This window comes from Exophiala viscosa (genome assembly GCF_022695815.1).
Source record: "Exophiala viscosa unplaced genomic scaffold EDD37scaffold_2, whole genome shotgun sequence".
Taxonomy (NCBI): domain Eukaryota; kingdom Fungi; phylum Ascomycota; class Eurotiomycetes; order Chaetothyriales; family Herpotrichiellaceae; genus Exophiala; species Exophiala viscosa.
In genome coordinates this window covers 1,426,217-1,449,456 of record NW_026944354.1, presented here as the reverse complement: position 1 = coordinate 1,449,456, position 23,240 = coordinate 1,426,217, and the positions used below count along the sequence as shown (strand labels likewise).

The window sequence follows — 23,240 nt, the reverse complement described above, 5'->3', positions numbered from 1 at the left end:
GATCAACGCCCCTGAATCCATCGGCTGATAGGCGGCTGCAAGGCTGGATGGTTCCCGATAAGAAAGATGGAGCTTGGACCACTGGCAACTTGCGGAGGAGTTGAGTTTGGCCGATCATGGAGAACTCACAGCCTCATCATACCTTTAGGTAGGTATTTGTGGTATCAAACTATCTATTACCAGATCGGGTGCCTCAGCTGCTCTTCTCTGCTTGTACTTTTATATGCCCCTTCGCCTGATTGTCAGCGGACTGCCTCGAGCAAGAGTCTATTCAACCATGGCGCCAGCCAACATCAAGGTCGCAGCCAACGATTTCCTCGATTTCGTCAATGCTTCTCCCACTCCGTATCATGCAGTCAAATCAATCAAAGAACGACTGACCAGTGTTGGGTTCAAGGAGATCAAGGTCGGCTTCATCACTGACCTCATGCTCCCGCCTGACTAAAGGTATCACAGGAGAAAGATTCATGGTCGTCGAGATGTCTTCCCGGCGGTAAATACTTCCTCACCCGAAACGCCTCTACCATTGTAGCCTTCGCTATTGGCAAGAAATGGAAGCCTGGCAATCCAATCTCCATGATCGGGGCCCATACCGACTCACCCTGCCTACGTATCAAGCCTGTAAGCAAGAAGCAAGGAGATGGGTTTATACAAGTGGGGGTCGAAACATACGGAGGCGGGCTTTGGCACACCTGGTTTGATCGCGATTTGGGCGTTGCGGGAAGGGTCATGGTCAGAGACACAGAGGGCAATGTGGTACAGAAGCTGGTGCATATCAACAAGCCCATTCTACGCATACCGACTCTGGCTGTCCATCTCGATCGACAGGAGACATTCTCCTTCAACAAGGAAACCCAGCTCTTCCCTATCGCCGGCTTAGTGGCTGCTGAGCTGAAACGTCAGGATGAGAAGAAAGCCCAGGTGACAGGGGATGTTCCAGCCGAAGAAGAGGAGGAGACTACCAAACCATTTTCACCCCTCAAAGCCATCACGACACGACATCACCCTCACATCGTCGAGCTTATAGCGTCAAATGCTGGAGTTTCTCCTGAAGAGGTCATCGATTTCGAGATTATCCTTTACGATACGCAAAAGGCATGCCTTGGAGGCTTGACAGACGAGTTCATCTTTTCGGCAAGACTGGACAACCTCAACCAGACATACTGTGCAACCATGGGCTTGATCAACTGCCTCGAGTCGTCTTCCGCCCTCGACGATGAATCCTCCATCCGGCTCATCGCTTGCTTCGACCACGAAGAGATTGGCAGCATGACCGCACAAGGAGCCTTCTCGATGATGTTGCCAGCGATCATCCGACGACTCTCAGTCTTGCCCTCCTCCGGCTTTGTGGATGGTTCGGAAGATTCCTACGATCATGCAAGTGATCCGGACCTCTCCACAGCTTATGAGCAAACCCTCGCAAGCTCTTTCTTGGTATCGGCAGATATGGCTCACTCAGTGAATCCGAATTACGGAGCTAAATACGAGTCTGATCACAAGCCTGAAATGAATCAGGGTCCAGTGATCAAAATCAATGCCAACGCGAGGTATGCAACCAACTCACCTGGAATCGTGTTACTTCAAGAAGTTGCCCGAAAGGCAGCCAAGATCATCGACAGCGATCCTGAAGGTGTACCTTTGCAACTGTTTGTGGTCCGAAACGATTCGAGCTGCGGAAGCACTATCGGTCCCATGCTGTCTGCTCATCTCGGTGCGCGTACGCTTGATCTCGGCAACCCTCAGCTTTCTATGCACAGTTGTCGTGAAACTGGTGGTGCGGATGATGTTCACCATGCGATTAGATTGTTCAGCAGTTTCTTCCAGCATTACTCTGCATTGGAGAAGACCATACTGGTGGACTAGGCGAAGTCTGTCTTTGCACAGCCAGCCATGAAGAAGCCCACCCAGCCATGTGCGGCGGCACTTCAGTTTGTAAATGTGGACTCGAACTCCTAGGTCTGGGTCCAAATATCAATGACAAGGGGACAACGTTACCCCCAAGGCGGTGGTGAGGTACAAGCACGCGTAGAGAATCTTCTCTGCGCCAAGCGGCCATTGCATTCACGATTAATTGTCCTTGATATATTGCAAAACTGGAATTTCTGCTACAATTCACAATGAAGCTAGATGAGGTGCCAAAAGGTAGTCCTCGTGGCCGAGTGGTTTACAACCGATGACATATACTTTAGCCTTAACTGTGAAAGTATTTCATCCGACTTCGGTTGCCCTAGACTCACCAGGGTTCGTTCGCTCCTCTCTCTAACGAAGAAAAACCAGTACAGCTGGTTTCACTTACCTACAACCTCCTGACCACCGGGTCAAGGAGCTTGAGGCAAAGTTTTTGCCTTTTATGTTGGTCGTTGTAGAGTTAGATGTTCTCTTACTTGACTCTACCTCCTTCGCGGTGAGGACTGTCCCTAACAGGCAATGTCTGCGACGGACCATACGGCGGAGTTATGGAGGGCACGCGGATCGGAAAACCCCTCCAGAGCTTTTCGATGTTTAGACTGCATTCAGTTCTATATGGGAAGTTTATGGGCATTCCGTACCATGTACAGATATAGCCTCTTGAAGGACAATAAATGTTCAGCCAGATCCATGAGGCTGTCAGGTGCGGACAGTTGACACATTTCCTCCTCACCCCTCCACAGACATCCAAAGATGAGCATGACATAACATCCGGAGAATAGCCGTGTCAACATTTAATTGCTGCTAAGAAGCGCAAGCCCACCTCTTCTGTTACTGCCCATACCGTCCTGTACAGTCGTCGCAATCATGTCGACGCCAGAGTACCTGACAGGCAAGAAGGAGGCTCTCGGAGAATTCATAGCCAAGTACGATGTCCGTGCCATTCTTTCCCAGATCCTCAAATGCGATCGGCACTTCCACCCAAGCCGTCACGAATGAACCACAATACTGACTACCCTGCTAGGTCTTCCTCTTCGACTGCGATGGCGTCCTCTGGTCCGGCGACCATTTATTTCCCGGCGTCCCCGAGACGTTGGACCTCCTACGGTCGCAGAAGAAGCGCATCGTCTTCGTGACCAACAACTCGACCAAGTCAAGACAAGACTACAGAAAGAAGTTGGAGTCAATGGGCATCCCAGCCACCGTCGAAGAAGTATTCGGCTCGTCATACTCGGCGAGTATCTACATATCGCGCATCCTCCCGCAATCGCATCCCGAAGTCAAGAAGCGCAATAAAGTCTTTGTCGTCGGCGAGGCAGGTATCGAGACGGAGCTGGATTCCGAGGGCATACCGCATATCGGCGGGACCGATCCGAAATACAGACGCGAGGTCACGCCCGAAGATTATAAACTCCTGGCAAAGGGTGATCCGTCGGTTCTCGACCCAGATGTCGGCGTGGTGTTGTTTGGTCTGGACTTCCACTTTAATTATCTCAAGATGTGCTATGCGTATCACTATATCCAGCGGGGCGCGGTATTCCTTGCGACGAACATGGATTCGACGCTGCCTAGTGCCGGAGCGCTGTTCCCTGGTGCAGGATCGATAAGCGCTCCGTTGGTGAAGATGCTGGGAGGAAAGGAGCCTATGAGTTTTGGGAAACCGAATCAGGCGATGATGGATGCTATTGAGGGGAAATTTCAGTTTGATCGGGCCAAGGCTTGTATGGTTGGGGATCGAGCGAATACGGATATCAAATTCGGATTGGAAGGGAAGCTAGGAGGCACGTTGGCTGTGTTGACGGGCGTGTCTACGAAGGAGGAGTTTCTGGAAGGTGATACGAGACCGGCATTCTATGTGGATAAGTTGTCGGATCTGCTGGAGGGAGCTTGAGCACCACACCACATGGTTGAGATCGAAGAGAACGGTTCAAAGTGGTGGGAGTCTGATAGAGCTTTCGAGGGTTTGCTTGCAGTGACAGCGGCCGCATACGTGATACCTTAGCTTGGATAGTCACCTTCGCATCCATCGGTGCCTCGAGGGTCAATAGAGAAGGCCGCTTTGCGATATCACACCGTCCACGCTCATGTTCATATTGAATTGGTGAAAAATCGTATTCTCATTGTTCGCGTTTTTCTCGTTCCTCAAAGCTCGCAATATATCTTCCCTATGCGACTCAGTCTCCTTTCATCAATATCACCCGCCCCTTCCACCATCTCAGTAAATGTACTCCCTCGTCCCACCCAACTGCCCAGATCCCTCCCCTGCGCATTTCCAAAATACGCATACCGTTCAATCCACTCACACTGGTCCAGCCAGGGCAACGCCTCGCGGATAAAAGCCTCGACCTCATCCTGCGTCGACTCGCCTTGACCCATACTCGAGCACGCAAACTCGTTCACCCACATAGGCAAATTATATGTCGTGTGCATATCCTCCAGAAACTCGCGCATGTCCGCGAACCGCGGGCCGTACCAGTGCACGACCAGAAAGTCAAGCTCGTCCTCGCCACTTAATGAGGCTAGGAATTTCGATAGCCACGGTTTACTCCGGCTCACGTCGCTTGACATACCCGGGCTACCTATCCTCAGATTGAATTTGCGCTTTGAAGGTAGAACGATGCGTCGCCATAGGTCTATCGCCGTTTCAACGGAGATGTTCGCTTGTTCAGGGATCTCGGGCTCGTTGAAGCCCAGTAATGCAGAAACCGCGAGGCCGCGGTTCAGTATGATGTCTGATAGAAAGGCGTCGGCGTCTTTCGCGTTTCCCGATGTGCGAACACACGGGATCCATTCGAGTTCTGGTGGTAAGGAAGCTGGCGCCCATAGTTCCCAGTTAAAGACCCATGAGATTTTGCCGGATTGTGTGTAGGGTTGATAGAGTTTGAAGTGTGAGGCCGGTTTGTCCCAGGGCCAGCCTATGCCACGTTTGCTGCGTGTTGGGGTGGTCATTATCGGTTTAGAATGAAGTCTTTTGGGCTTAGGCGGTCGCGGTGGTGGTTGTTTGGTTTTTGGTTGGGGTTGCTGTGTTTGCGGGCTTGTGTCGGATAGCATCTGTTTGTCGTGGTCGTCTCTGTTTCTGTCTGAGCCGGGCAGATTTTATCTGAATTGAAGAGGTTTTCTCATAACTGTTGAATGTTTTGTTTCAGGTTGTTGATAAGCTTTACCTGCCAGGGTAAGTTACCCTCCAAAAGCCGAGAAGGTTCACGTTGCCAGAAGGTTTCCAGGTTACTTTTTGTCAGATTTGATCAATGGGAAAGAAAAAGTACCGTGCTTAGCGTCAACGGTTTGAGACTTACAGTAGGCCTGGCACTGGCAGATGCCCGCCAACTATAATTATCTTACCTGGGAGCCGTACAGTGTACTAACGGAATTGCTTGTGCGCCTGGCACCTGCAGTACTGGGAATACACACTGCCCAGGCCACAATGACCCCGAATCCATCACCATCAACTTTCAAGTCCAATTCGATCGACCAGCCACAGTCGCCATTGAATATTGCAAGCGATCTTGAAGTCCAAAAGGCAGGTGGCGTGATGTCGGTATCTAGCGGTCCTTGTGGAGTCGTCCAGAGCACTGTTATCCATATGGATGCTGCTACTCCGTAATCTTGACGGTATTCGCGAGTATTAGTCCTTGTTTCAAGGATTCGACCCCAAAGATCGCGATGGACTTTAGCACCTATGACGCACGGCTGGGCACGTGTGCATATCCTAGTATCGCATGGCACTGCGTCATTGTAGACATATCGAGAAAGAGATTGTCGCATACTCCCAGATTTGACAAGCCACTGATATGATGGCGAAGGATTGGACTCGTCTAGATCTTCTTATGTCAACATGTGGAATGCAGGGTTACTATGACGAACGAACAATCATCTAGAGCCATGGCAACTTACGTATGCTTCAACGACAGATTCCAAGGGTAGGCCGGGCTAGGTCTTGTCTTGATGGATGCGCTCATGAATGAGTATCGTCACTTGTCCGAAGAACCTGCAGAACCCTCTCTATGACACTAATCATTCTCTCACCGTTCAGCCACATCTCATCATGTCCGCCTGGTACAGACATCTCTGAATAGTTACAGTCTTCCTTCCGGTCAAGCTGCACCAGGGGATCTTTCGAGTCACTCGTTTTTGAGCCCCCGAGAATGGACACCCTCATTGTCTCCCGCTGCTGTGGCTCCACCAGGTCATCGCCGTCAGCGACAACCAGAAGCACAGTCCGTCCAGCATATATCATCCTGGCGTCCGAATGATGGTCGGGCCAACATGCAGGTGACGCTTCATTCCAGACCACTTCATCCTCCCCAAATGCACCTTTCAGAAATGAAGCATATACATCTGCATAAGGGCCCTGCTTGTGGTTATCAAGTAGGTCCTGGAGATGATATATGCCGGCCATGCCTACTACTGCCGACGGTGGTGGAACTGCTAATCCAGCATTCTCAGTACATCGTTTCAAAGCCTGGAAAGCTAATGTGGCGCCGCAGGAGTGGCCGATGAGTATGTAATTGTGTACCGTGAGGCGGTGATGGCGATGGAGTGTCTCGAGACCCGAGCAGACATCGTCTATGTGGTCTGGATGTCTTGCAGTCCTTAATGAAGATGATGGAGTGTTTACTGGGTCTTGTGGATGATCAGGGTGAGGTGACAGCCGGTATGATATCGATGCGAAGGCAAGAGATTTGCCCTGGGGTATATCCAGCCTGGGTGCTGCCCCAGAGAGTAACTTTGATACTGCTGGTTCTGCAAAACTTTGAGCTGTTATGCTCGGATCTCTCCAAGCACCGCCATGAATTAATCTGCAGGTCAGAAAAGTGTTAGCAGCAACAGGGAAACGTAGGGATGTAGCAGTCCGTCCAATGTAACGCAGAGTCGTAGTATCCAAACAAGAGAGCAACGTACACGATCCAGAACAACGAATCTTGAGACTTCTCCGGCGGCACCCATACCAAGACCTCTTGCAGGTCGTAAGGACCGAAGCTGTACGATGTGGGCTTCGTCATGACCAACCGACTTCAGATGAGGTGTTATTGTGACAGCTGCGTGATTGTGAACAGGGAGGCTACAAATATAAATTTGGATAATGCTGCTAATGCTCAAAAGGTGAGCAGGAAGGCAGCCCCGTGCCGCTTCCGCTCCCGGATCCAATTTTTCTCAGGGGCCGAAAGCCTTATTGCTCGTCGGCACGAATACAACGAGTCATCGGGAGCATCTGAGCCTAGGGGTTTGCCTTATATTCATCATACTCCGTACCAACACTTAGGACTTGTTCAAAAAGTTTGACGCGTAGAGGCAGCCACTGTAGAACAAGGCAACCGAGCCAAGTCAGATAAACATGCAAGCGCGCATGAATCGCTAATGTCGAGAAGAAACCTGCAGAGAGGGTCATCATTCTGTCATGAAACCGGGAAGGTCTCTCTTCATAGTCTCCCAAAAGTCCGTTTCCGATAAACTTGCGCTCAAGGTTGATGTCAGTTGAATTGGTGGCAACTGCATTGGTGGCAGTTGGGACGGAATCGCTAGCTTGCGGAGCATGAACATAGGCTTCATCCCGTCTCTATCCAAGTCCTTGAATAACGCCACCGGCTTCTCCTCCAGACCACAACACCGCTCTTGATCGCCATAGAGAATATAAAGCGCGTACTCTCTCCAATCAGCCTGGATGCCATACTTTCGTAGAGCGGCCGGCAGGACTCTGTAGCACGGGTCTTCGAGCCCTACACGAAAGCTTGTGAAAATCTCGACCGAAGGCGTCTCGCCCGATGGCGGAGGCCGCAAGTTGAGGTCTACGGCAATAGGAGCATTGCTTTGTTCTGGGGCTTGTAGTACGTGCCGTGTATTTTTGGTGATCGTCTCCGTGGGACTTTCTTCGACGTTTTGATCAATCCCGAGGCCTTTCACGGACGACGAATCCGCAACACCTGCCCTATCATCCTCTCGAAAATGTTGTGGAGATGATAAGCGTTCGATAAGCTGTTCCACTTCACCTATCGCCTCGATATAAATGTGCCGGCCGCTCGACCCAATCGCGGTACCTTCGTCATCGGCCTCAAGAGATAGTTTCATCCTCTTTACCAAAAGGGAGAGATAGTTTCGAATAGTTACTATTCCATCTTCCACCGAAACAAAAGGGACACTTGAGCCTTGTCGGAGACGTACCGATCCTGTCATGCTTGTATCTACTCCAGCAGCCCTGTGAAATTGCTCTTGTGAGGGAGATGATGTCCTGAGCCATGTATCGGCTGATGTGGGCGGAGTGCGAACGTCGGTCGAATCGAGCTCAGAGTCGGCCATAGCATCTGTGTCACTAGTCGCAAAGGATACATAAGAGTTCCGACTCGCCTCTCGGTCACCAAGGAAATCGTCGTCGAGTAGTTCTGGTTCCGCTTGCATTAAGCCCAGTGCAAGGGGATCTCTTTGGTCAGTCCATTGCCGGAGCAGCTCATCTGTCTGCAGGATGGACGATCGATGATCATCCAAAGTGGGCAAAGTAGAGCTCCTGATGCTTTGGACAAGACTGAGGCGATTAAAGTGTTGCCTGATGATGGTAGAAACACGTCGATCTTGCCCCAGGGGTCCCTTCTCTGAAATGTGCATGAAGCCGTTGATGATTGGAGACGATCGATTCCGTCGGTGCCTGGATCGCGCCATATCTTCAGACGGTACACCATCGGGAGATAGCATACTGGTAGGGCTACTTGCGGCGAAGTCAGGAGCTCCTTCTTCGTGCTCAAGCTCGTCTTCGATGGATGTCAGGCGATCAATGGATTCTCGCTGTGCGAGGAATAGTTGCTGCGTGATCAGTCGGTCTTGTGCATCCTCGTCATCTTCACTGAGCGGTGAGTGGCTAACATCGTCAACGGAACCGCCGATTAATCCGGAGGCTTCTTACCGTCTGCTGGCAACTTTTTGAGCAAGCACGAGTGTAGTAAGCATTAATTGTAGTGTGGTTCCACACGCCTTGAGTTGCTCGTGGACAAGGAGAACTCGCTTCCCCGTGAAGAACCATTTAACCCGTGCCAGGAGGTCTAGGTTCGAATCTCGTTTCTGGAAGTTCTTGATAGTCGAGTCGAGATCCCCAAAAATGACCTGGGCGCGATCAATGACATCTTGCGCCGCTTGTAGGGCCGACAGTGACAATCGGTAAGCTCGCGCCCTTGTCAACGTCGATTGTACCTGTTTCAACACTGAGCAGAAAAGGCTGATGTCGGTCGCCAGGTCTTTTACATCGCGGCCGGCTGTGCTCAGAACGACGGCGAAATCGTAAAGCGTCTTCGAGAGGGCAAGTCCAGCGCCGATGATCTGCGCAACGTTTGTAAGGACACCAATCTCCGCCATCTGTCGGGGCGCTAGCGTACAGCGAGAAAGGGGACTTTCCGCTTCAAGATGTTACGGCTGTCAAGCAGTTACAATGGTGATAAGTCACGTTCTTGGTGAAGAGTCAGCCTCCTCAAACGCCCATTTCCAAGATTACGAGCAGCGCACTGCGCCATATCTGAAGTTGTCTCGCTGAGGCTGAGTTGACGCATGAGAAACGCCATGTTCGCTTAGGCCAATCAAATGTGCTTGCAAGCATCATCTGCCTTGACTAGGCAGACCGTGATATCAGTATTGCGCCAGGAGATGGACGAGCTCGTCGAAGGAAGAGGTGCATCTCCATAGTTGCACCAGCGTCCTGGCCTACCAGTAAGTAATGTCCAGCGTATCACGCATATTACCTGAATGGACTGCATTGTGTGTTTACAACAACAAGAAAGTACTGGGAGGAAGCTACGCGTGCATCAACTTTCGTTAGGGCGGCGTCAACTACATCCAGATACTCAGCACTCCTGCTGCGCCTACCCAGACCTCGCCGCTCTAGAACACGCGTGCTCGCACCTCACCAGTCGCCTTCTTCTCACCTCTTTTCACCTCTCTCAGTATTCCCTCAGACCAACGAAATCCGTTTCTCCTGCGGCAGTCTCGGCGCCGCGCCCGTGTCTGAGTCCTCTCTTCGGCAATTTCCCTTTTTTTTAAGCAACCTGAAGCGTACTTCTCTGTTCCGGTCTTGCTGCGATAGGTGGAAGAACACCGACGCGACCCTCTTCTACATTGTTCTGCTGTTTGTCCTTTAGCTCGTGGTCAGGCAGGACCACGCAGGTCAATAGGTTGACTGCAGCTAGAGTGATGGCCCCGATGATCAGTTGGTGCATATTGTTGGTCCATGCATGAACAGTGGCATCCCGGATTGGCGTACCCAGGGGGTAATCTGCCATGGCCCCGCTGCCCTGGGCATAGATAATGTCGACAACTGTCGCATTGCCGCCGGTGATCGGATCCAGGTAATGGTGTAAGCTTCCGCGTAGTGTCTGCTGCACTGCACCCACCACAGCGGCCCCAATTGCAGCGCCGAGCTCGAGAACGAGCATGGTGAATCCTGTCACGATTGACAGGACTTCGTGTGGAACGGCAGCTTGCGCAACAACAGCCACATTGGCTGTCATTAGCCCTCCTCCCAGACCCATGAGAACCTGGGGAATCACGACTTGGAATGCGGATGCGTGAGATCCTCGGTACTTCATCATCACGCCTAGGCCAATGATGCGGATGCACGCACCAGCGATGCTAAGCCTCTTGTACCTGCCGGTATATGTGGCAGCAAGTCCAGCGGCGATACCGAACACGACAAGACAGAGGGACTGCGTGTACAGGAAGTATGTCGCGTTGCCAGTGCTCCAACCGTGCGTTATTTCGACCCATTGATAGGCGGCAGTCATGGTCAGCGCAACTGAAAATTGGTCCACAAACAAGATGGCACTCGGTACAATCACATCAGGATTGGCGAAGAACTCCCGGATTCGAACCATTGGGCGAGGCGCGCGAAGCTCGACTAGAGGCCATGCCAGAAGCAGACAGGCCCCGAGGACGAACATGGCAATGATATAGCCACTTTGGTATCCTCTGGGAGCTGCATCGGCGATCGTCAACGGTAGGAGAAGGAGCAGAAAGCCGCCGGCGAAGCAGAATAGACCAGCTAGGTCGATGTCGATAATGAAGGCACGAAAGGACCGTAGGAAGCCCATGCCCTCATACGGGTATTTGTGGATGACACCCTGGCGGACCGATTGAATCTGCTGCCAGACCAAAACACCAATGATTGGCGCGGTCACACATGGATTGATGATGGTAAACATGCCCACTCCCCATCGCCAGTTTTCGGGGACCAACGCGTTGGTGATTTTGGAGGCGATCCCAAAGTTGATGACAAAGTGGACAGTCAGGACGTTCGTTATGGTGCATCGCCATCGAGGAGAGGTGAGGTCGGCGACCACGAGTTGTAACACGAAACTCAATCCGGTGTTGCCCATGGAGAAAAACACCATGCCAGCCGCCAGACCTCCAATGCCATTCGATGCTGCGATCGTGATGGTGCCGATCGTGAACAACAGAACCGAGAGGGTGAGAGTGGCGGCCCGTCCGAGCACATCGGCGAGTTTGGCGAACACCGGCTTGCCTGCCGCCAGAATCATGCTCTGAATGACTCCGAGTGTGGTATACTGCACAATTCCGTTGAATTGCGATGCGGCAGTGTTCAGATATACAGACATGGTAAAATTGTCTAGCCCATTGGCATAGTAGGTAAGGCAGACCCTGGATTGAATGTCATGTCAGCAATGGTCCCCTACCCCCGAAGCCGCATGTGAGGTCCAGAGAAAGAATGTGAAGTTTCAGCATACCCTATCCAAAGAAGCCATTTCTGCCATCTCGGAATGTCCAACAACTTGTCAGACGGCTCAGAGATTGATGTATTGCGATCTACATTAGGCGAAATATCATGACTCTGAGCTCCGCCAACGACAGTCGTGGTCTCTGCCTCTTTTGGAGGAGCTGATTCATTGCTGGCATGCATGGTTCAAGAGTGATGTGGGTCGACGGTAAGTTTGCTAGACAAAGGTACCTCAACAATGCTCACGTCTGCCGGAAGATCAAGAGCAGAAGTCCCTAGAGGGTTCGCCTTTATTAGTAGTGATCACACTCCTCAAATATCCCTCACTCCGAGGACCGGTATGTCGCCCTCTAGGAGTGGCTTGCGCAAACTTCTGCTAGAACTTTTACTATCTAGACGTGTCACATGCACGCAGACGCAAAAGGAGCAATCAACGCGTTGCCTGAGACTCGATCATGTCCTAGTCTAAAGCGTGCGCTCCATAGACTTCTTTGTGAGAGGATCCCACTTGCCTATAGAGAGTCTACGACTATCCCCTTACCAAAACGAGACTTTTAGTCAAATCTTATCAATCGGCAATTGATCGATTAGATTAGATAATGGAAAAAATCTTGGTCTTTCGCTCGGAGCTGCCAGGCATAGGGTAAGGTGACATGAGCGACATCGGAGACGTAACCGGAATTGATGAAATGCTCTACATGGCTTTCCGAGACGCGACACTTGAAGCCGTCTGCAGGCTTCAGGGAGAACATTCGGCTTCGAGTGTTGCTGCGAACCGCTGGTGAGGACTAGGCGGCCTTACCCAGATTCCCGAAAAGGGCTGCCCCGCAAGCAGTTTTCAAGCCTTGGCACGTCTGTGTCGGAACCGAGTTTTAGCCTCGTCAAGACTGAAGACAGTATTGACCCGTTCTGGTGAGTGAAGACATTCGTCCTATTTCTGAAAGCGTTACGGTATCCAAGAGGCACATCATGCCGTTGCACATGCTTGATGAGCATGTCTCGGGAAAAGGGTACATCTCTGCTTCCACATCATGACCAAATGCAATGATGGATGCATCGGGACAACACAATAATTCTCGCAACCGTGTATCAAAAACTCGCCTTACCAAAGCAAGACCAAGAAAACAGATTCGTCCACACCCGCCGCGTGAGAGCCGGCCTCGACATCTTTACGGGATTCCAAAGCGAGATACAAAATCCTCATCATCCGCCAAAAATGCAACTCCGACTCTCGGCTCCGGGGCATCGACGCCCGAATCGGACGTTAGCAACAAACTACCAACAGTAAAAGCGCTTCTCGACAAGATATGGGTTCGCAACAAGAATCAACACCGCACGCAAATTTGGTGGAAGTCACTAGGCATGCTGCGGAAGGCAATCACTACACTTGTCGCCTTGAACGACGAGGAACAGCACCTTCGCCAACAAACCGGCACTGGTGCCGGAAGTACTATGGACGCAAAGCAAGTCAGGAAGCTGTTCGAGCAAGAATCCCAGATCAGAAGGGACCGGGAAATCTGGAACGAATGGATTCGTGAGACTCTCTTACCGCGCGCGTACCTAGGATTTTCGGGATTGGTAGCCGACACGCAGTTCGCGCATCTGGGTGTGGTCCTGGTCGGTATTCTGGCGGATGTGATGAGCGTGGTTGGTCCACCGACTGCACCGAAAGACGACCAGAAGAATACTCTGCAGGCAGAAAGCAAGAGTAAACCAATGAGCCTAAAAGCGATCAGTCTGCGTGTCACGGGTCCACAAAGTGGCGAGATTGTCGAGAGAATGTACGATAGTGATGATCTGGGAGAGGTGGTTGAGAGGACGGCAGATGCCGGTGAGGGGACAGACGACGATACAGGAGCGATGATTAGAAGAACAGATACTCCCTCCCATACCGACAGTAACACACTTGCAAGCGGGATACAAGAACCCGCTGGACCTGTCGCGAGCCATGATGATGCAGGAGAAGACTCATCAACCTCGACAGCGAAACCGCACGCTGCGGACGCACCCCCGTCTCGAGATACAAGCAAGAAGCCACCACCGAAACCAACATCCTCGAAGATCACAAAAGGCAAGAAGCAGAAAGGGAAGAAGAATGCGATTGACGACCTATTCGCCGGGTTATTATAACCCACTACCTCATAGCAGACGAAATATTGTCACTGTGCCTGACGAAATGCGTTTACATATAAAGTAATGTATATTGTATCATCAGCCTCATCCGGGCATATTTGTACCATCCATAAAAGACATGGACCGTCACTCGAACGCTAGACGCCGTGCTGTATCCCTCATCGGTGCTCGTGCTTCAGAGCCTCCTTTCGGTCCCGTCCAGGCTCCGCGCTGTTCGCTATGCAAGAAATACATTATCAATAATATCCTAATCCACATCTCCACATGCCAGGAAACCACTTGATCAACATCATCGCCGAAAAGGATCCTGCATTCCATATCCTCTATCGCGATCGCGATAATCCCGCTCCCTTTCGAAGTCTCGATCTTGTCGGTCTCGCCGCTCTCTATGCAGATCCCTATCCCGCTCCCAATCTCTAATCGGACTTCGACTCCTAGGCCGTCGCTCTCTGTCATATGGGCCTTCTCGCGGTGGTAATGGCATGTTGTCCATGTCCCTAACACGTCCCCTGTCACGATCAGGACCACCGCCTGGGTCGCCGTCATCATAGCGGAGAGGTTCACCATACTCAGGCGGCTGCCGAGGATAGCGCCCTTCCCTAAATGGCGGCCGATCATCTCTTCTGCGGTCCTTCAGGGGTGGTCCACGTTGATCAGGGTCTGCGCTTGAATAGGGTGGCACATATGTATCGCGATCGTGAGGTGGTCGTCGACTGTCCACAGGAATTGGACCTCCAGGACCATCTGCCGGCACTCTAGACCTTGATGGTGGTGGACCACGACCCTCGTCCCGATAAGGCGGTCTATCTGAGCCTCCGTGGCGATATGAGTCGTGTTCTGGAACAGGTGGCCGGGCAGGTAGACTGTGTTCCACCGGAGCGCGTTGGGAATAGCCATCATCGTACGGCTGGGACGCATGTGTCCGAGGCTGATCATACGGCGCACGACGAGGTTGATCGTAAGGTGGCAGATCCCGATGAGACTGATTACGATGCTCGCCACCTCCATAGCCCCTGTTCTGTGCAGGAGGACCAGGCGCACGACGATCACGGCCTTGACCATTGTGTCCATTTGCGTATGGACGACTGCTAGGAGCCCGAGGACCAGTTCCAGGTCCACCTCGACCATCTAATGGAGGCATTCTACGACCATTGACGTCCCAGTCACCCTGTGAGTCAATGCCGACCGATCCGCCAGCAGGAGCTGGTGGTGGTTTCTGCTTTTGATCTCGGAACTTCTTACGATCCAGCTCGTGGGAATCTTCAAAGGTTGGTAAGTCGGATGGTCTGGCAGGGAGGGGTTCGGTGTGGAAATATGGATGTTTCAAGGCGTCAATGGCGTTGATCCGTTTTCGCCAGTCGAGCTTCAGAAACTCGGTCAACAGCGAAAGTGCCACAGGACTGAGTTCTCGAAAGACGCGATGTAGCGTGGGCTGCTTTGGCTGGAATTCAGTGACGCCGTCACAACCAGGAAGTTCTTTCCAGCCTGGCATATTTTCATCTGTAGGCGAGCCGACTAGGTCGAAGATGATGGTAGCTTGGTTCAGGTCGGTATTTCCTGGTAATATAGGGCTTTTCTTGAACATCTCGCCAAAGACACACCCGACACCCCACATGTCAATAGCAGTTGTGTATTTGCGCAATTGCAGAAGCAATTCAGGCGGGCGGTACCATCGCGTCACGACCAGCGTAGTGTATTCTCTCGTGGCTTCTCCTGCACCGTGACCAGGTTGAGGCGGGTCGTCGTAATATGGACGCGCAAGACCAAAGTCAGCAATCTGCAAGATCCCACGGTTGTTGATCAGTAGATTGGCCGCTTTCATGTCCCGGTGCAGGATCTTGTTCTCGTGTAGATATGCACAGCCCTCAAGAAGTTGCTTCAGATAGCACTTGATCTGCGCCTCCGTGAAATTGACCCGGGGGTTTTCCAGAAGTCCAGACAGATCATGATCCATGTATGGTGTGACCATGAACATGCTTGGTTTCTTGCTTGCGCTTTTTGGTCGTTCGACAGCCATCTCTTCCAATTTTAGGATGTTGATATGGTCCAGCTGTTTCAATAGTTTGATCTCGCGAAGAGCCGTTATAGGGAACCCATCTTTTTCATTGTGCATCAAGATCTTCTTCAATGCGACAACTTGGCCCGTCTTCTTAGACCGCGCCTTGGAGACTTCTCCGAAGGTTCCCTCTCCAAGTTTTCCCAGGTATTCGTAGTCGGTAATCCTTGAACATCCATGGAAACGAGGCCTTCCATTGTCCAGTCGCTCGAGAGACTTTCCGTGGGATGAAGATTGCGAGGACATTGCGAGGACGACCGCGATATTGGCCTAAATCAGTGGTATTGATGAGCAACCGCGAATGGATTGCGCTGCTCAGACGAGCCGCTCAACCTTAGATGCAACCGTCGCAAGCCCTATGTTGGTATTGGAAATGTCAAGGACAAGGCCGAGGCCAAAATTGCTGGATGGTCTCGTCATCTAGGGACAAGAAACAACTTTCTCCTCTCCTTTCGGTTCGGGATGCGAAACAAAGTCTTCAGTGTACGTGTTAGACGAGATGTTGTGTACGCGGCGAGCGCAGTAAGTATGGGTTCGTTTCTGACGTGAGTGCGAAGGCGGGCAAGAAAACGTCATGAATATTTTAATAGAGGCTCATAACAGCGCAAGGACGAAATGCAGGGCAGCTGCGACAGCATAATATGAATTGAACTCAATTGCAAAATGAATGACATGCCCACAAAGATGCATCACATCGCACTCCGATCCACGTTCTCTTCCGCCCTCGTTTTGAGGATCGGTCCTTCTGCCAATCACGGTTGACAAGGCTTGGATATTCAAGCTAGACTATTTACAGGCTAGTGCAAGATCTTGCCCTCACTTCGCAGCTGCGACATCAATCCATTACTTTGCACTTTTACAGCCTCGCAATCTCAACACTGTCGACAGATCAGCTGCAATCCGGTACGATACTCCAATAGTCCTATCCTCGCGAAAGCCACATCGAACAAAACCGTAACAGATCTGTCAAAATGGCCAAACCATTGTGGAAGGGCAATCATCCCGTCGGACAAATCAACCCACAACGACCTCTCTACCGGTTCGCAGCAACTGGCCTCGGAGCAGCTATGTGGTTCTTCGTAAGCTTCGAGAGCTCAATACGCAACCCGAGTCGCTGACATCGTGATAGCTGTTCTATAGAATGAAGAAGGACGGTCCAGCGTTATTGGGCTTGAGGCATCCTTGGGACCACTGATCAACTCACTAAACGCAAACGATCATCACGAACCACGGTGCAACACCACTTGTACATACATGCGATCAACTTAGATGGGCGTTCCGGGAGGAAGACTCCTTTCGCGCGGTGAATGGGCATCAGAGACGGAACCGGTTTCCCGCCGGCCGAGAAAGCGTCACGGTTGAAAAGACAGTGGTGGATTACAGATACTGCGTCTGGCAGCAGTTGCTAGCAGACGACAGCCTGAGTAGCATTATACAATGCATACCAAGAACATCCCTCGAGATTCAAAGTCGTCCCTGCTTCCCAGAGCACACTCTTTCGGACTGACACAGGCCACGCATTCCAGCTTTCCTCGGGCCTCAGTAGACAACCCGTCAAAGTTTATCACGACTGGTCGAGTGTTGCTGCTGCACGACCGAAAGTATCCCCTGGAGGTAAGCCAACATTAAAGAGGAAGCGTCGGACCTGTGGGAAAGGGCGCTCAACCAGCCGCATTCAAGCCATGGGATGACTGTGAATGTGCAAGAGGATACCCCAATAAGCTCTCCTCCGGACTCATACCTTTCCTTCCTGCACTGATTGTATACAGTACACACTATCGCCTAAGCGAATCCCGTTTGGCGTTACGTCGCACGTGACCCCGGACATCGTCTGTCATCAACAGGTATAAGTTGATTGCGACCGCAAATCACACCAGATTTCTATACAGCATTGCTACATGCAAATCCAAGAACACCGGGCGAGTTTCGTCTTCGCGCGACCGCCGTACGACGAGGTGGGAGCACTCCCATTCCAATAGCCTGTTCTGATATGAGAGGACCGCCTACGCCAAGCTACCTATGTTCGCTGCAAAGGGCGTTTCTCTCGGTTCAACGTTGTTTTCTGTACTTCCTAGCGGCGATCTCCTCTTGTACAACGGAGGTTTTCGTCGGATGTGACGGCCTCCGTTGCGTTGGCAACAGCGCCCACCACACAGCCAACAGCGCTCCAGGTTCGGAAGGACGGGTTTCTTAGCTCTATCAGGGGCAAAACACGATGGACAGGAAGGACGACTACGGCTGTGCGGAGCTGAATCTAGGTCGACTTCGAGACAAGGTCGAGTCTCTGATAAGGCGGCCTATACGCTGGATAATGCTGTATTAGCCCGAGGGAGAAACCCTGGGGAGAAGGAAACCCAGTCGAATAAAGGAACGAATGCCTAGACCAGCGAGGCAATTGAACTGGCTCAAAACCAACGTAATATACGGTGAGTGAACGCCAGATCAGACGATGATTGTTCTGTTCCTGCAATAGATCACTAACACTGTTGACCCGGAACCATCAGGATCCGTTTGATCTGAAGACTACACCCTGCACAACGCGGCTTCTTAGGCCGGAGGAGGGTGCTTGTACAAGAAGCCGGTTGATGGCGATTCCCCTCCATGCATATAAATTACAGTGTCTCATGTAGACTTCTCCACGAGAGCAACGACCGTTGGTAAGGGATACGGTCAACAGGCACAGCACGGACTGAATGACTTCGAAGGGCACCTTCAAACCTTCAGAGGCTGTCTCATTCGCAAGCAATCCACATCCGAAGATGGCCTCCTGTAGTACAAATAGTGAAAATTGCTCAAGAGATACGTTGACCCAATTGAACTGTTTTTCCGACTGCGTTGGAGTCTACCTCGTTTTAAGTGTTGTACATGTTGTGCTGTACAGAGTCTATTTACTTTTCTGTATATCTTCAATGATGACCTTGTACTTCTTCCTTATTTTCGGGTGAGAAGGTCTCAACTTCTCCTTCAGCCGGCCGATGTATTTCGACAGGCCAGGGAAGAAATGTCGCTCCGCCAGATAAGACAAGGCAAACCCAGCAACTGCCAAGGCAAGCAGGAACAGTTCAAAGTCCAATGACATTTCTGTCAAGTCCATGAAATCTGCCAGCCATTTCGCCGGGTCGAGAAGCATGTACAACGAGATGAGCGATGCCACCGCAATTGTAACGCAGAACGGTACATTCGTCGTCATCGATTGTCGGAACGGCGGGCCAACACTAAGGACCACACCGGAAAGCGTGTATTGGAAGCAGGATACCAGGAAAAGCGCAGTGTTCTGCGAGTTGTCGACGTTCGATTTCTTCCTGTCCAATCGAGGTGGTATATACCATGGTTGGTTCTGCACTGTTTGAAATGCGACCAGCTGGACAAGAATAGACAGGGCAATCTGACCCAACAACGGAGTCAATACCTTCCTCGAAACGAGGTTAGCAGTAGGCCGCTTTTTGCTGAGGACCGGGTAAGAGCCTGTCCAACCCATGAAAATGGCGATTGGCAGAATCAGAGCGAGATCGATGAACAAGAATTGGAAGTCGCCCAGATTTGATGCCGATGCGTAGAGGAAGCTGACTGACGTGAACTGGATGGCCGAATACAAACTCATGTATTTGAAGCAGCAAAAGCTCGTCACAAGAGCTGCCCGACCTTCCTTGATGAGGGCTGGCACGCAGGAAATGTCGAAAATGTGACTGGTGAAGGGTGCTGCAACAGATGCTTCTGCTTCGGAAAGTGACACACCGACGTCGGCCGCCTTCAAAGCACCACAATCGTTTGCACCATCACCACAGAATCCACAGCAATAGTCGATGCTTTGTAACTTTTCGACGAGTTCTTGCTTCTCGTCCGGCGACATTCGTGCAAAGACCGAGCCCTTGACAAGCATTCTTTGTAGGACTTCTTTGGGGCCAAAATCAACGACCCAGCGGAACGCATCCCCGGTGACGGCTAGGGTGTAATCGCCGATCGCTAGTGCATCATATGGGGCGGCAGTATCTTCTTCGGGTGACAATTGTAGTGGAAGCAAAGTGTGCTCATCGAGCTGGTACATTGAGTTGTCGACACTTTCCCAAGACAATCGAGCTTTCGGATCCATTTTGTCGCCGTCCATAAAATGGGGGACGAAGCAATGCTCGTCGCGGTTGACAAGACCACATTCTCTTGCGACACTGATAGCGGTCAAGATATTGTCGCCAGTACACATGATGTTTCGAAGGCGGGCTTCATTCAGCTCTTCGATGATCTCGGTCGTGATGTCTTTCAACTTGTTCTCGAAGACAATGAATCCAATGAGCTGAAGTCTCGACTCTGCTTCGGTCCTCTCCATGGTATTGATTTCGTCCCAGCTCAACCTCGAGACATACTTGGAAGCACATGCAATCACACGGAATCCTTTGTGAGTGTAATAGCTTAGTAGGTCGTCGAAATCGTCAGGTATGCTCGAAGCTGTACAAATATCCTTCATGACCTCTGGAGCACCTTTGACGTAAACGCTGGCTCCAGGATCACCATTCTGACGGACAATGACGCTCGCTCGTCTAAGGTGTGAGACGAACTCAAAAGATCGCAGCACGCCTAGCTCGACGCGCACAGGGTGAGGATTGTTTTCCGAGTCGTCCAAATCATACTCAAATCCTTGCGGTGGGTAAGCCACACTTGGCGCGATTTGACTTGTCCCAGGCTCGATGAAATGGCTTGTGGCGCGTGACCCCTCCTCAAAAGACCAACCAGTGAATTCAAACATCTTGAGATCGAGAGGATCCCCAATGAGTTCATCGTCGACCAGTCTGAGTGAATGACAGGTTGCCATAGTATAGAGCATGTTTTTATTGACACGATAGTCGACTGTGGGATCTCGATCATAGGACGCTGGTGGCAAAACATCATGTGGTTCTTCGAGGATGTCTCCAAAGCGGATCTCGGGATGCTGTACAAGTCTGACTCCTAGCACATCCAAGCCATCCTCGGTCAAGGTTCCAGTCTTGTCAAAGCAGACAACGTCGAGCTTTCCAGCGACATTCACTCTCTGTGGGCTGATGCAGAAAATTTGCTGTTTCTTGAGTCGAGACAGGGCAAAATTCGTACCAATGGTGAGTGTTGCGGGCAGGGCTGGTGGTACCACAATAGTGATGAGGTCCAATGCCCTCACCACGATGAGATGCCATGCCAAGCCTAACTTGACGAAGTTGATGAACGAAGCGATGAAGCCAACTGCCGCGATGCATCCCATGACAGAAATGTATCGGAAGGAGTCCCGGTAGAACTTGAAGCCGGAGGGTTTAGGGAAGAGCATTGAACGCACAAGCGCACCCTTGGTAGTGTTAAAACCCGTGCGAACGACCATGGCGAGAGCAACAGCCTCGTCGTCATCTGTATCTTGCGGCCGTCTGGCTCTGATGATTTTCGTTCCGCAGAAGAGAAAATAACGAGCTACACTCGGGTGAATTGAGGTCGCGCCCAAGTCAACATACGGGAGGGCCTCATCCGTGATTGGTACTTTTGAGACCGGGATGGATTCACCTGGCCCGTCAGTTTGATTTGAAGACGTGTAAGAGTGCATACTAACCAGTCAACATGCTCTCATTGATGATGCAATCGCCAGAGAGGAGTAAACTGTCGCAGGGGACCTGCGAAAGTGATGGATCTGACACCTCATAGACATCACCAGGCACTAATTCACCAGACAGTGCGGAACGCCCTTGCCATCATTAGTAGACAATTTCAGGCAGACAAGACCTACTCACAAAAACCGTTTCGAAGCACTCTGACATCGCATTCGAACCGTGATATCTCTCGTAAACGTGCCAGGGTCTGACATTGTCATTAATGGTATCAGGGGACCGATGCTGGTACTTACTGCTCTAGTCTCAACAACAGTGGTCGTGATAGAAAAGACAGATATCACAAAGATAGCAAAGGCGTAGTAGTAGTATTCGTCCGCTGACCACAAGATGAGACTTGCGATTTGGAAGATGTAGAAAGGGTGAAAAGCCTGAGCCAGGTCAGCTGTACTCGAATCTTTGATGGTAGAAAAGACTCACCTCGTCTAGGAGTAATTCTGGAATTGTCTTCTGCTGGATTTCGATCACGTTGTTTCCAAAGACTTGATCCCTTGGGTCTCTCTCTTCGGTATCCAGACCGTCTCTCAGTGTTTTAACTGCCTTCCACTGGGGATCCCACCAGTCGTTGTTGAGAACGAACTTGTCCTCCAGGGGATGATAGAATAGCCTCATATATCTGTAGTCAAGGTAGCGCAAGGAGGGTAGCTCGCGATCTCCATGGCGGTAGCCGTTGGTCTTTTCCTTCCCCGAGCGGGTGAAGACCGTCGACATGGGATGGCCATAGTCTTCCACCGTGATATAGTTGACGGTAAATTCGCCCCATTGATTCTGAGAATTCTTAGCTTTCTTTCTGGGACGCTTTCGTTCGGGCCCGTAGCTCACCTCAACAACCACCCAGGAACACGTTTTGAGGGGCGTCGGAGAGCCAACGAGCGATATGCGCCATCGTGGAGCCCAGCGGAAGACAAGATATCCTATACCGGCGGTCAAGACGCAGATGACGACGTAGAGGAGGTACCCGATCGAACTGGTCGAGAAACCTGCAATGACCATGGTCAAGTCTTCGTTCTCGATGTACAGTTTCTGACTGAAGCTGCCGCCATCATCGTGCTCTTGAACATCGCTTCTCGTAGAAGCATGCCTGCGGAGGAGTGGCTGATCTACCGAAGCCCTGTTTGAAGACTTGCGTCGAATGGGAGTGCCATCTCCAGCTTCCAGGTCACGTTCCCTTTCGGGTATATGTCCATTCTCTTCATCGCTGACATCTTCGATGGCCTCCTCATCCGAGTATTCTGGTGTCTCGTCCTCGTCTTGAAAGTAGGTGAAGCTGGAGATAGAACCTTGCCGCTGCCTCGGTCGTTGGTACGCAAAGCCTGTAACGCTGCTCGGTACACTCTCTGATATTGGTCCAGAAAATGGCTGTGGTATGTAGGGTCAGCTGCGGACTTTGACGATACCAGCGAGACGAACCTCATCGGTAGCCATTTCAACCTCAGAGACAAAACTGGCACTAGAAGACAAGACTGTCAGAAATCGAGCGCTCAAGCAATCGCAGTCTTTGTACGTACGTGCTCATATTGGAATCCCGGCGGTGCATTGTGCGACGATTATTAGAGCTGCTCCTTAGAAACAGCCCACCTCTGGGTCTCTCCGGGGAATCCATGGTTCGTGAGATGTCGAGTGCCACCTGGGCACCTTTGACGCGATCCTAGAACATCGCAACGCGTGAGAAGAGGAGGACGACCGGAATCGTACTCGAAATACCTTGTAAAAGTATCTTGGTCGAATTACTTCACATGAAAGCAATAGATCCTTAGTGTGCCCCACCCACACCAGCGCAATGATGCAACTAACGGTCGAGGGAAACCACCCCAGATTCCAC

The 23,240-nt window shown here is 51.3% G+C and overlaps 9 protein-coding genes across 9 annotated transcripts; 4 read left to right on the top strand and 5 right to left on the bottom strand.

The window, feature by feature from the left end:
• Positions 1 to 80: 80 nt before the first annotated feature.
• Positions 81 to 2,361, top strand: EDD37DRAFT_621347 (aspartyl aminopeptidase). Its single transcript, XM_062815994.1, has 2 exons — positions 81 to 406; positions 457 to 2,361. The coding sequence occupies exons 1-2, from the start codon at positions 224 to 226 to the stop codon at positions 1,861 to 1,863; spliced, it is 1,590 nt and encodes a 529-aa protein (XP_062672978.1). The 5' UTR covers positions 81 to 223; the 3' UTR covers positions 1,864 to 2,361.
• Positions 2,362 to 2,661: 300 nt separating this feature from the next.
• Positions 2,662 to 3,978, top strand: EDD37DRAFT_621343 (4-nitrophenyl phosphatase). Its single transcript, XM_062815993.1, has 2 exons — positions 2,662 to 2,841; positions 2,933 to 3,978. The coding sequence occupies exons 1-2, from the start codon at positions 2,776 to 2,778 to the stop codon at positions 3,797 to 3,799; spliced, it is 933 nt and encodes a 310-aa protein (XP_062672977.1). The 5' UTR covers positions 2,662 to 2,775; the 3' UTR covers positions 3,800 to 3,978.
• Positions 3,979 to 4,050: 72 nt separating this feature from the next.
• On the bottom strand, positions 4,051 to 4,857 carry EDD37DRAFT_646780 (glycosyl hydrolase catalytic core-domain-containing protein; the record flags this gene model as incomplete). Its single annotated transcript, XM_062817777.1, has 1 exon — positions 4,051 to 4,857. The coding sequence occupies one exon, from the start codon at positions 4,855 to 4,857 to the stop codon at positions 4,051 to 4,053; it is 807 nt and encodes a 268-aa protein (XP_062672976.1).
• Positions 4,858 to 8,694: 3,837 nt separating this feature from the next.
• On the bottom strand, positions 8,695 to 9,583 carry EDD37DRAFT_249536 (uncharacterized protein). Its single transcript, XM_062810663.1, has one exon. It carries the CDS (start codon positions 9,244 to 9,246, stop codon positions 8,797 to 8,799), a length of 450 nt encoding a protein of 149 aa, XP_062672975.1. The 5' UTR covers positions 9,247 to 9,583; the 3' UTR covers positions 8,695 to 8,796.
• Positions 9,584 to 11,674, bottom strand: EDD37DRAFT_249537 (major facilitator superfamily domain-containing protein). The gene has a single exon (XM_062810664.1). The coding sequence runs from the start codon at positions 11,493 to 11,495 to the stop codon at positions 9,921 to 9,923; it is 1,575 nt and encodes a 524-aa protein (XP_062672974.1). The 5' UTR covers positions 11,496 to 11,674; the 3' UTR covers positions 9,584 to 9,920.
• A 987-nt stretch (positions 11,675 to 12,661) lies between these two features.
• Positions 12,662 to 13,744, top strand: EDD37DRAFT_605914 (uncharacterized protein; the record flags this gene model as incomplete). Its single annotated transcript, XM_062814839.1, has 1 exon — positions 12,662 to 13,744. The coding sequence occupies one exon, from the start codon at positions 12,662 to 12,664 to the stop codon at positions 13,742 to 13,744; it is 1,083 nt and encodes a 360-aa protein (XP_062672973.1).
• A 54-nt stretch (positions 13,745 to 13,798) lies between these two features.
• EDD37DRAFT_621334 (CMGC/CDK protein kinase) lies at positions 13,799 to 16,480 on the bottom strand. The gene has a single exon (XM_062815992.1). It carries the CDS (start codon positions 16,047 to 16,049, stop codon positions 14,037 to 14,039), a length of 2,013 nt encoding a protein of 670 aa, XP_062672972.1. The 5' UTR covers positions 16,050 to 16,480; the 3' UTR covers positions 13,799 to 14,036.
• EDD37DRAFT_249541 (uncharacterized protein) lies at positions 16,384 to 17,119 on the top strand. The gene is made up of 3 exons (XM_062810665.1): positions 16,384 to 16,706; positions 16,765 to 16,882; positions 16,933 to 17,119. Exons 2-3 carry the CDS (start codon positions 16,775 to 16,777, stop codon positions 16,996 to 16,998), a joined length of 174 nt encoding a protein of 57 aa, XP_062672971.1. The 5' UTR covers positions 16,384 to 16,706; positions 16,765 to 16,774; the 3' UTR covers positions 16,999 to 17,119.
• A 1,223-nt stretch (positions 17,120 to 18,342) lies between these two features.
• Positions 18,343 to 23,123, bottom strand: EDD37DRAFT_249496 (uncharacterized protein). Its single transcript, XM_062810662.1, has 8 exons — positions 22,927 to 23,123; positions 22,829 to 22,868; positions 22,241 to 22,777; positions 21,839 to 22,186; positions 21,655 to 21,789; positions 21,542 to 21,608; positions 21,364 to 21,495; positions 18,343 to 21,317 (listed from the first exon to the last, which is right to left on the bottom strand). The coding sequence occupies exons 1-8, from the start codon at positions 23,019 to 23,021 to the stop codon at positions 18,688 to 18,690; spliced, it is 3,984 nt and encodes a 1,327-aa protein (XP_062672970.1). The 5' UTR covers positions 23,022 to 23,123; the 3' UTR covers positions 18,343 to 18,687.
• Positions 23,124 to 23,240: the final 117 nt, after the last annotated feature.